Source organism: Physeter macrocephalus, chromosome 16 (assembly GCF_002837175.3).
Source record: "Physeter macrocephalus isolate SW-GA chromosome 16, ASM283717v5, whole genome shotgun sequence".
NCBI classification, from domain to species: Eukaryota; Metazoa; Chordata; class Mammalia; order Artiodactyla; family Physeteridae; genus Physeter; species Physeter macrocephalus.
The window spans coordinates 79334799-79347935 of record NC_041229.1 but is presented as its reverse complement, the minus strand read 5'-3'; the positions used below and the strand labels follow the sequence as shown (position 1 = coordinate 79347935).

The following is a 13137-nucleotide window of genomic DNA, read 5'->3' as shown; positions in this document are numbered from 1 at the left end:
ACAAGAATAAACTCAAAATGGGTTAAAGACCTAAATGTAAGGCCAGACACTATCAAACTCTTAGAGGAAAACATAGGCAGAACACTCTATGGCATAAATCACAGCAGGATCCTGTTGGACCCATCTCCTAGAGAAATGCAAATAAAAACAAAAAAAAACAAATGGGACCTAATGAAACTTAAAAGCTTTTGCACAGCAAAGGATACCATAAACAAGACCAAAAGACAACCCTCAGAATGGGAGAAAATATTTGCAAACGAAGCAACTGACAAAGGACTAATATCCAAAATTTATAAGCAACTCTTGCAGCTCAATAACAAAAAAACAAACAACCCAATCCAAAAATGGGCAGAAGAACTAAATAGACATTTCTCCAAAGAAGATATACAGATCGCCAACAAACACATGAAAGAATGCTCAACATCATTAATCATTAGAGAAATGCAAATCAAAACGACAATGAGATATCATCTCACACCGGTCAGATTGGCCATCATCAAAAACTCTAGAAACAATAAATGCTGGAGAGGGTGTGGAGAAAAGGGAACCCTCTTGCACTGCTGGTGGGAATAATGTAAATTGATACAGCCACTATGGAGAACAGTATGGAGAGCAACCTAAGTGTCCACTGACAGATGAATGGATAAAGAAGATGTGGCACATATATACAATGGAATATTACTCAGGAATAAAAAGAAACCAAATTGAGTTATTTGTAGTGAGGTGGATGGACCTAGAGTCAGTCATACAGAGTGAAGCAAGTCAGAAAGAGAAAACAAATACTGTATGGTAACACATATATATGGAATCTAAAAAACAAAAAACAAAATGGTCATGAAGAACCTAGGGACAAGATGAGAATAAAGACATAGATCTACTAGAGAATGGACTTGAGGACACGGGGAGGGGGAAGGGTAAGCTGGGACGAAGTGAGAGAGTGGCATGGACATATATACACTACCAAACGTAAAATAGATAGCTAGTGGGAAGCAGCCGTATAGCACAGGGAGATCAGCTCGATGCTTTGTGACCACCTAGAGGGGTGGGGTAGGGAGGATGGGAGGGAGGGAGATGCAAGAGGGAAGAGATATGGGAACATATGTATATGTATAGCTGATACACTTCGTTATAAAGCAGAAACTAACACACCATTGTAAAGCAATTATACTCCAATAAAGATGTTAAAAAAAATAAGTACTCACGGGTATCCTAGTTCCATGAAATTGTTCCATATTTGCTTCAAAAACATGATAACTCCCATCTGGAGGCAAAGGTCTATCAAACAGCCACTAGGATGACACTGAAACAGAACAAAAGCATTAATGATCTTGCTCTTCTAAGTTGCCTTAAACACCCCCACATTCAAATTGTACAGCAAATTCTAAAGCCAGGGCACCTTATATCAATGTGTAGAGAAAAAAAACAGGGAAGAAATAGTGCATATGAGGATACCTGATAGGGAAGTTTTCAGTAATATACATTGGAATATTGATCAAAATTGTAACAGCAATAACCAAAAAATCTAACTATTAATGAGCACTTAGTACTGCCAAGCTCTGTGCTAGGCATGATCACATTTTATGAATGCTCTGGAATACTACATATCTATTAACAATCAGGTGATAGCAAAATATTTAATTCTATGACAAAATGTTTATATTTTAAAAAATGAGCTTTTTGTCTCAGACTGATTTTAAATTTTCAGAAAATTTACAAAGATAGTACAGAGAGTGCCCATGCACCCCTCCCCCAATTCCCTCCATTGCCCCTTACATTACCAAGGTATATTGTCAAAGTTAAGAAGTCAATATTAGTACATTGCTATTAACCAAATTCCAGACTTTACTTAGATTTTACCAGCTCCAGGATGCAGCATGGGATACCCCATAGCATTTATTTGTCATGTTCCCCCCAGTCACCTCTGGTCTAGACAGTTTCTCAGATTTTCATATCCTTAACCATTCTGAGTACTGCTGGACAAGCACCCTGTGGAAAATCCCCCAATCTGGGTTTGTCTGATGTTTTCACATATTTAGACTGGGGTTATGTGCTTTAAGAATGGAGGCATGGCACAGAGGTAAAGTGCCATTTCCATCACACCCCATCAGGGCCACATGGTATCCACATGACATCACCAGTGACATTAACTTTCATCACTTGGTTAATATAGTATTTGCCAAGTGTTTCTACTGCAAAGTTACTCATTTTTCCCATATCTCCTGGAGAGGGAGTATCCACATATATTATAATGTATTTTAAGTGATAAAAATATGCCACAAAATCATTTGTCACTATGATCCCAATGTTGCCTTCTCTGTGCTCCTCTGCTTTTTCAGGTGCTCAGTAACAGCATTAGAAACCCACACAAACAAAAGTGTGATTCCAATGAAAATTGCAATAAATGTGTTTTGCTTGAAAACTTTGCACTATAGAAGATATTTGGGTAGGAAAGCGTGGGTCTTTTTCTTTGTAAATGGGTTCATGTCCTGCTTGTAAGGATGATGGTCTCTATAGCTTTGATCTACAGTTTCTATTTCTGTCAAATCAGTACCAGTGGGACTTCAAAGGGAACAAATACTTAGGACACAAAGAGCCTGCTTTTCTGTTTCCAGCCCAGTAACTTAAAACTCCCTAATCTGAGCCAGAGAGAGGGTTTGCCAGTGATAATTTTTATTGTGTGGAGAAGTTTCAAGTCTCCTATCCAAGCATGCTCCTTCTGAATTTAGTACCCCCTGAACTCGGCTACATATATACTATAAGTGGGTTTGGTAGAATGTCTGAGGCAGAATAATTACTAAGCTACAGAGTCAGATCACAGATCACAGTTGCAAGCTGAAACTCTTCATTTTTGTAGAGAGACTCACAGAGGCAAATTAACTTGTCCAAGACCATGCAATGCTAACTGGTAATGTGGGAATGAAAGCTTAGGTCTCCTGTACCCTCATCCACTGCTCTTTTACATAATGCTAAGGATGAATTCTATTTACCAAATGTGTTGATTGCCTTGAAGGGTTGCTTTAGCAAAGCCTGTTATTACGCGGGAAGTTAAAAAGAAGACCATCATAGAACCATGTGACTGGATCACTCTCCACAAAGGTAGGCCAAAGTGGGGAGGCTGGATGACAGACCATTTATAATTTTGTTTAATTTGAGCCTTGATGACTTTGTAGTTTGATTTACAGGGTAGAGAAAGAGATCTAACAGTTTCAGTGGATCTGCCTCTTCACAGAATGATTCCTTTGAGCTAAATCCAGTCCTTCATTACTCTAAAACTCATTTGGTATAAAGTCTATACTTAGAATGAGTAAAGGGCATGGATGAATATGCAGGAGACCAAGGCTTTCATTCCCATTGCACCATTCAAAATTATATGACCATGGACAACCCAAAGCTGGGTGCCTTCACATATTTTTCTCATTTGCTCCTCATGAGAGTCTGGTGACATGGATGTTAATATCTCTGTTTTGTAGATAATGAAGCTAAGTGGCAGAAAGAACTATCAGACTCCAATACCCTATTCCTTTCACTTGATCCACTTTAGTATGTTTACTCTAAACCCAATTTACATGTAGGAGCCAGCAATCATTCAGCGATCTTGTACCAAAACCAATTTTTATTAGATTCTCCACTGTGGCAATATGCTATCCCAAGGGTGGCTGGAAAGCACAGTGATCAGAACATGAACTCTAGACTGCCGGAATCAAATTGATATCAAATTGATGACTTCATCAATTTATAGGTATGTTTCAATAATTTTAGGCAAATTATATAACTTCTCTAAGCTTCTGTTTTCTCATCAGTAACATGAGTGTAATAACAGAATTGTTGTGAGGATTAAATGCATTAATATATGTAGAACACTTAGAACCAATTGCTGGAATGTGCTGGCATATAGTAAACACTCATTAAATATTAGCTATTATTAACATTTTACACAGATTTACATATATGAGATATTATATGGCATAGTATGAGGGAAGTCCAGTATAGCCAGTTTGTAAATGTTCTAAATAAAATTGTAGTACTTTATTCCTTTCTTTATAATGGCTACCATTATTTATGCCAGGGATTTTACATGCATGATCCAATTTATTCCACCTATGGCCAATATTACTGAGATGGCTATTCTTATCACAATTTGCACATAAAAAATATCGAGATGTAGAGATATTAAGATCATGCATTCAGGTGCGGCAAAATTAGAATGTAGACTGTCAGATTCCAAAGACGAAATATTTGTTACAGATCATGGTTATGTTCTTTTCTTCAAGACTATTAACATCATCAAAGGAAGGAAAGAGACTTCTTCATCTGTACACCACATGTTACCCAGCAGAGACCTAGGATAGAATATATGTCCATAAATGCTTGCTGTATGATTGAATTCAGAGGGTCAATTCTTATCTTCCATCATGTATACTTTTTCTATCTACACTTCCAGGATTTCTAGAGTCTATCACAAACCCATATTTTTGTTTCACTGAGTTTTTTTCAAAATAAATAATCCTTTGTTGGAAAATATGACTACTATCTATGTCATATGTATTGTGGAAAATATCTAGGATGGTTATGAAATATTTTTCCTGACATTAGTATTATAATTACTCCCCTGGTACTTGCAAAGAAGAATCATGAATTCCAATAATTTCACAATTAAGAGTACCCAATTAAACAAAATTATTGGTGCTAGCAGCCACTAAAATGGCATCAATATGCAGATCTACCTGCCCGTGACTACACTGTTCCCCACACTACCCTTGCTAACTCCACTGAACACTCCTGGAAAAAGTAAGCCTTGCTTTTTTCCCCCCATTTGGGTAGCTGAAAACCTTTTAGCAGATATAGTCATACTTCTGGGCTATGAAAGAAAGCTGCAAGTCTGATCTGGGGCCTTTCAGGAGGCCCGGGACTACGAAAGGCCTTAGTTGATCTCTGCCCAATAGAATAATACCCAGGTGGCTGTAGAGACAGAGCATAGATAAATATCACTTACAATTTATAGAGTTCCTACCACAGTCCAGGGACGGTGCTAATTGTCTTTATGCAAATTATCTCTTATTTATTAACAGCTTTGCTACCTAAGTATTACTATTGCCAGTTTACAGATGAGAAGACAGATATTCAGAGAGGTTAAATTAAGGACAAAGAATGAATAATCAGCAATATTAACATTTGAGCCCAGTTTTCTGTGATATAAAGCATATGTTCTTTGGGATTTTTAGGCTTTCTCCATGTAGTCCAATAAACTTTTAGAAGACTCTGGGAAGACAACATTAATGAGAGAGGCCCTGAGTTTTGGGGACTTTTTAGATAGAGACTAGAAAAGTCTCCTATTTCTCAGGTAATCTTTTCTTAGCCTCTCTCTAAATTATGACCTCCTACTAATGCTGCCACAAATTAAATTGGATTTTACATTAGAATAATTAAAACAATTTTGAACTAGACAAGGAATAAACAGTCTGACAATGAGACTGAACAGAGTCCAGAAATTTCAAGATGTAGAATATAAAAAATCTTACAGTCTCATTTTGCCGAATGAAAACATGTATTTATTACATTTATTTATTAAATGTGTGGCTGCCAATTAGTCATGGGGGGATCCTGATTACTCTTTACACCAAAATAAACTTCCAATGGGCCAAAGATATCAGTATTTTAAAAAAATAACATTAGCTAAAAATACATGTTAATTTTGGGCTTCCCTGGTGGTACAGTGGTTAAGAATCCACCTGCCAATGCAGGGGACATGGGTTTGAGCCCTGGGCCAGGACGATCCCACATGCGTGGAGCAACTAAGCCCATGTGCCACAACTACTGACCCCGCGCTCTAGAGCCTGTGAGTCACAACTACTGAGCCCAAGTGCCACAACTACTGAAGCCCGTGCGCCTAGAGCCCAGGCTCCACAGCAAGAGAAGCCACCATAATGAGAAGCCTGCGTACTGCAACGAAGAGTAGTCACCGCTCGCTGCAACTAGAAAAAGCCCACACGCAGCAATGAAGACCCAACACAGCCAAAAATAAATAAATAAATATATTTTTTAAAAAAAATGTGAATTTTAAAAATTTCCTGAATGGAGAATACATTTTTTTGTCATGATACAAATTCCCCAAACCATTAACAACAGTAATATTTTGATTAGAAAATGCTATATAGTTTTGTAAAAAATATATCAAAACAAAACTAAACTGTATACAAGAACATGGGAAACATATCTGCAGCAAATAGGAAAGATTAGAGTCTAATTTTATTTGTTTATAAATTATTAAAAGAGAAAAACAGTTTAATGAAAATAAACAGGAATAATACACACACAGAAGTATAAAATGTCAACAAACATGAAAAATATTCTCCATCTCACTTGTAATTAAAGGAACTGAAATCAAAAGAAGATATCCTTTGGATTATTGGTAAAAATTAAAATGTTTTTCTTGGCAAAAGTCTGAAAAGTAGATTCATACTCTATAGGTAGAGCATGGCGTTTGGGAGGACAATCTGTCAGTCTCAGTGAAAATATAAAATATTCTTACACTGTGATAGAGAGATATTATTCCTAGACATTTTGTTTCCATGACATATATATAATAAATCAATAAAGAAATATGAGACTTTGAAGATATACCTATATATTTATAAATTAGTATTTGAAGTAAGATTTCTTTTGGACTAAATTTTCCCTGCTTAAAAGGAAACCCAGCATGTTTAAAAGTTTGGAAACCAGTACAATAGACAATAATAATTCCCCCAAAGAAAAACAGTTCTGGAGCTAAATTTCTGGGCTTTGTAAATGGAAAAAATAGTTTTGATGGAATATTAAAAAGAGCTGAGGGACTTCCCTGGTGGCACAAGAGTTTGGGCTCCCAATGCAGGGGACCTGGGTTTGATCCCTGCTCAGGGAACTAGATCCCACATGCATGCTGCAACTAAGAGTTCACATGCCACAACTAAGGAGCTTACGTGCTGCAACTAAGAAGCCACGAGCCACAACTAAGACCCAGCACAATCAAATAAAAATAAATAAATAAATAAATAAATAAATGAGCAAATTCCTGTTTTACAAAAAAAAAAAAAAGAGCTGAGGTCAGGATCTTGGGGTTTAACCTTCAAGTTCACCCTCTTTTTTGGAAAGACTTAGTTCCTTCATTTCTGAAACCATAGGAAGTCTCCTTTATCGAAAACGCATCTTTCAGCATGCCTGAAATTCCCTGTTCCACCTCCCCTTTCTCTCCCTTCCCACCCTCCCTTCCTCCCATAGTCATTGGTCCATACCCATGCCTATTCCCACACCCACCCTTACAAGATTACTTACTTCCTCCAGTCTCCACCGGTTGAAAAGTTTATTGTACTTTCCTGGATGGCCTACAAATCTGTAAAAAGCCATTTTAATTCATTAGCATTTATGTGGGTTGACTGAAGAACATTTACTAATGAATTACAGCAAGTGCATGTGTGGGTAGAGACATAAGTGTTCTCTGGAGCAACTTGTACCGAAACAGTTGACTTAGGCCATGCTTACACATCAAAGGACCCAACTTAAAAAGGAAAAATGATGTGTGAAGCCAATATCAATGAGTTGAGAAAGTACAGACAAACCAACCAAATGAAATTTTCCACTTTTACCTGTGGAGTTTTAATGTATTCTTGACCTAGTTAACGAATATTAATACAATGTGCTGAATGGTTTAGTTTAAAATGTTTCTAGCTTCCGTATGTTTCCATGCATGGCACTTGTCAGTGTTAATCATATGGCCAACCAGAACCAGTAGCTTAGTATGCTTCTTTTTCATATTTTGCAGCAAATTTAGGGAAAAGAAAAACATTACCATGATAGGTACGTTTCCCCACTAAGGAACTGTAAGCTGGGGTTACATAAACATTATTTTCTGATTTAACAAAACCATTACTTATGATTGGAGAGTCATAATTCAACCTGAGGATGGCATATATGTTTTATTTATTTTTTAAAAATGGAAGTATAGTTGATTTACAATGTTGTGTTAGTTTCAGGTATACAGAAAAGTGATACGGTTATATGATTTTATTTTTTTATGCCAACTTTAACTGGGAGTGGCAGCTAGAAGCACTGTACTGAGAAGTCTTTTGATTTGAAAAAGCACGTGAAGATTGATCGGGACAGTTTTCTAAAGCAGAGGACAAGAATTTGCCACCCCTGTTAACAAACCGGCGGTGGAACTGTTGACAATCTCTGTCACTCTGCAAAGATAATGTCTATGGAGTTGACTTACCTCCCCAAAAAGAAAGCAATATAGAAGATAGAACTGTTTAAATTGACAAACTGGAAGAGGAACATCTTCAAAGCAAAGCTGTTTTCCCATTCAGATTCTGTTCGAGGATATTCTAAAAGGAACATAGGGTGTGTTTACATAGATGAGGTAAATGACAAGAAATATGGATACAGAATCAGAAGTCCCATGTTCAAAGTCTGGTTCAGTCATTTACTAGTTCTATGAGCCACTCAATGTCTCTGAGTTCTAGTATCTGCATCTGTAAAAATAGGAATGATAATATCTGTTCCATAGAGTTGCTGAAAGGATCCAATGAGATAATCTTTAGACAGTTCCCACAGCTACAGAAGTATGATGCTTGCTATTAAGATATAAAGATTTTCAGGATTCTCTCTGCTCCTTTCATTTAGAGGTAACCATAAATATTAGATCAGTCTTTCACCCAAACTGGCTATACTTAATACAGGGACCTAAATTGTCCACAGGGTTCTTTGAAAAAGGAATATTTTGTATGCAGACTGAAGTGGAATAATAAAGAGAAAAGAGGGCTACATCAGTTCCAAGAGCCCAGTTTTTATCTCAACCTTACACCTAATTTGCTGGTAATCTCAGGCAGGTCTCTTCACATTTCTTTGTAATCAGTTTTATAATCTGTGAAATGAGGAATTTAGATAAGGTAATTTTAAGAACTCTGTCAACTCACACCTTAGGGTTCTAACTTTTCAAACAAAACAAAACAAAACACAACAAAATACAGTGATGAGAGAGCTTGGATGAAGATGGCAGCATGTGCTGCAGCCTCCACTCCCACTCAGTACCCAAATAAGTGATAGAAAATGTATATGCACATCTAATATATATATTTTAATATAATTGAAAAAATTCAAGAACGGTAGAAAATAGATGGGCTCTGACTTAAGGAAAAGATAGGCCAAAATATATGCATGAGCAAAGCACAGAATAAAAACACAACAGGTCTTGGGGAACTCCAAGCCCAAAGCAGGTAAGTGCCAGAAATAGGAGGGGGTCTGTGGGGCATCCAAAAGAGTGACTGGTTGGTGGGCACCAGTGAGAGCAGTCAGGATAGGCTGACATTTCCCCATGGATTTTGATAGGTTGTGTTTTCATTGTTGTTTCCTTCTAAACAGTTTGTAAATTAAGCATAAAACTTATTTAGAAATGAGAATGTGGATTTTTTAAAAAACCCTGTGAGTAAGATTGCTTTTGGTTCTCCATTTCTAATTTTATTGCATTGTGATCCACAAATGTGTCCTGTGTGATTTCTGTTTTGGGGCAAAAAAGTTGCAATTTCATTGTGGCCAAATTACATGGATAAGTTTTGTCAATGTATCAAGTGTCTGAAAATAATATTTCTGTTGAGCATACAGTTTATATATATTTTAAAAGAAGCTTGCTAGTTATGATATTCAAATACTCTATATCCTGGCTTATATTTTGAGTGTGGATTTAAAAATTTATTTTTGTATTTCTATCATTTTTTGCTTTCTATGTTTTGAATGTTTGTGAAAAGGTGTATAGAAATCATGACTATTATATTGACCTGGTACATTTTTTATCAGTATGAAGTGTTTCTCTGTCTCTCTCAAATAGATATTAAATTCTTGTTTGCCTAATGTTAATATGGTGACATATGATTTTATTGTTACTATTTTCTTGATATAGATGCTCCTATTGCTGAACTGACCTCTGACAAAATAAAAACTCTTTTTACCAGTTGACCTAATTTGTTTCTTGGAATCCAGGTTTATTTTTATAGATAATTAATATTAGAGATAAATCACAGTTCATTATTATAGTTACTTTATTATTTGGAACAACTGACAACCATTCTGATCTAATTCTCAACAACTATAAAACTAGGCTAAAAAACTTATCTCTTGGAATCAAATGTTATATATTTCCTCTCTAAAAAAACCTTAATGTGACAGAATTGAAGCTTTGAAATTTTTGTGTGTGTGGTTTTTGAAAATAAAATATTTGGACAAAAAAAGAAATCAAGAAACAAAGTTTAAAAAAATATTTTAAATAAAACAGTGTTTGGCCTCCTCTAGAAAGTTAAACCTAATTTCTAATTTGAAGCATAAATTTGCAAGCCAAAAGTTATACAGAATATAATGTCATATATATTATACATATATATTTATATATTTATAGGTGTATACATTGCATGTAATATTATATTACTTTAAATAAAATATCAATATTTTATTAATTTAAATCAATACAATTCATTCATTATTAATCAAGTTATGAATCCATAGGCATTATAGTATGAGTTACAGATGGAAAAATCAAATATGAAGTGAATACACCTGGAACTTAGCACAGATAACTGTTCTGTTCCCTACTATCAATTGTGGTCCCCAAATCACTTGCTAAGATTTGCTTCTATATTGGGTATAAAGTACTTTAAAAGTTAATAAATATAAGGAATCAGAGCTGGAAGAAACCTTTGAGACAATCTAGTTCAAGTGCTTTGTTACCCAACTGAAGAAATTGTAGCTCAGTGGGTTTAAAGAACAATGAAAATGATGAAAAAGATCATTCCCATTTATGGAGCATGTGTCAGGCAGCCAACCTACAATGATGAAACAGGAAGTATTATCATTCTCATTTTACCAGTGAAGAAACTGAGACTCAAAAAAAAAAAAAAGGAGGAGGAACAGAGAGGAAAGAGGAGGAGGAGGAAGAATGGAATGGAGAGAGGGGAAAACTTGCTCAAAGTCATGTAATCTCCAAGTGATCATGTCATCCAGAGGATGAACTAGGAACTAGTTCTTCTCTCTACACTCTGTTCCTTCTCTTGTTACTTGTATTTGTAAATACATTATAACGAAAGTGATATATCATAATAGAGTCATACAGTTCCTCCACCATAGTCAATGGAGTCTGTCACTTCTGAGTTTAAATTCTACTTATTTAACTTAATTATCTTGGTTTTCTTATCCATAAACTAGGGATCATACTGTCATAGAGTTGTGATGACAGTAAAACAAAATAAGGAAGGAGAAGTGTTTAGCTTAGCCCAGTGCCTTGGCTCTGGTGAGTTCTCAAACAATTAAAGATCACTGCTGAAACAAATCTGCAATAAAAATTTTGTACCCCAAACTGGGGGGCCAAAAATTAAGTTCAAGGATAGAAAAAAAGACGTTTTCTGACATGTAAGGTTTTGAGAAATTTACTTTCCAGGTAGCAAAATAAGGAATTAAGTTAAGAGAGAAGAAACATAGGATCCAAAAAGTAATGTCCAACCGAGAAAAAAAAGGTGAAAGGAATTCCCACAGTGCTAGTGAAGGGAAGTGTAGATGCAGCTGAGCACAAGCCCAGAGGGTAACCTATTGAGATTGGAGTAGACAGTGGTTCAGGGAGGATATCTCTAAGAAGAAAATAAAATGAATATAATACTTGATGTTTTTTAATGTATTTAGAGAGAATTTAGAGTTATGGCAGGAAGTTTGGGATAAATTAAGGAAAGTATGTGTAGACAATTAAGCAAAAAAAGTGCTATTATTAGCTTCATGAAAATATAAAGGTTGTGTTAAGAAAGGAAGGATCACAGTACACACTATGCCTTAGATGTGAACATAGCTCTCTAGACACAGTGATTTGAACACTAATTATTCATTTGGCTAAAACTGCTGGTACAACTACTTTGGAAGGAGGGGAATTAAGTCTGTTTTTAGCCGGTGATGGATGGGAAAGTGTGCGGGGACAGGACACTGCAAGGAAAAAAGACTTAAGTTCTTGTCTTTATGATGGGAAGGCAATCACTTCCCAAAGCTAGAAAACCCAAGAATGGCATGCAATTTAGAAATAGGGTAGAAAATAGCAGAAGAAATTAATTGATAAAATGCTAAAAAGCCGTCCCTCAGGGATACGGAAAATAAGAATGGGTAATGTGCCAAAGGACTGGTGTTTATTATAAATCTCTTAATAATCTTTTGCCTTTTAAATTGTGTACATGTAAAATGACACTTTGATAAAAATAAATATTGGAGGTGGAAATCACAAAGAACTGAAAAGGTAGTGGAAAAAAGCAATTACAAGTAGGGAGAACTATGTTTGCTAATTTCTAGTAAGATTTTGTAACTATATACATTGCCTCTCTATAGTTATGTGATGTAGTCCAACTTCCTATGCCCCTTCTTTCACTTTTATTGACAATTATATAACTAAAGCTGATATAAAAAACATATTAAAAAATGCTAAAGTGTGTAAAGCAACTGCAGAATAATATGTCCATGTTACTAAAGAGTGAAGAAAAATGGACTTACCTAAATTAGTGAGAAGGTAAGCAATTTTTTCATAAGCCTGTAATAAAAGAAAACAAATAGTTAATGTTATTATTTTCTTTTAGAAAAGGCTGTTATTTACACTATTCAAGAAACATCTAAAGTATATTCTACATAGTGGCTACATTGTTAATTAAGCAGAAGCAAGTTTTAAGTCTTACTCTACAGTGCTTTATATATACACATACACACAAAATGCATGTAATAAAAATGTGTTGTAAATATGTGTATATACACAGACACACTTGATTTCTGCAGTAACGTCTTTTCTGCTAGCTATCTTTATTTCCACTTTATAAATCAAAGAAATGAGACTTAAAAAAAACCCCAAAGACATTCAACTAGTTAATGGCTGACCTGGGATTTGATCACCAAATTATATGTGCTTTTTACTACACTGGAAGGTTAAGTGGAAGTATGTCTTCTTTACTATTGATAAAGAATTTTCCAAACTATGACGAAGACAGTGGGCAAAGTTGCATTCCTAAAGAACAAAGCTGGTTTGGTGGTTATTTAAAACAAGATTCACTAGCCAAATCTGTTGAATCTGTTAAGTCACATGCACAATAGATTTTTATA

The 13137-nt window shown here is 35.4% G+C and overlaps 1 protein-coding gene across 1 annotated transcript in view; it reads right to left on the bottom strand.

Annotated features, from left to right (window-relative positions):
* Positions 1-13137, bottom strand: part of ANO3 (anoctamin 3) — a 439317-nt gene that overhangs the window by 14692 nt on the left and 411488 nt on the right. Inside the window, 4 exon segments of the mRNA XM_024119081.1 lie at positions 1203-1300; positions 7309-7366; positions 8246-8357; positions 12541-12577. Of these exon segments, the coding sequence (XP_023974849.1) occupies positions 1203-1300; positions 7309-7366; positions 8246-8357; positions 12541-12577 (305 nt within the window).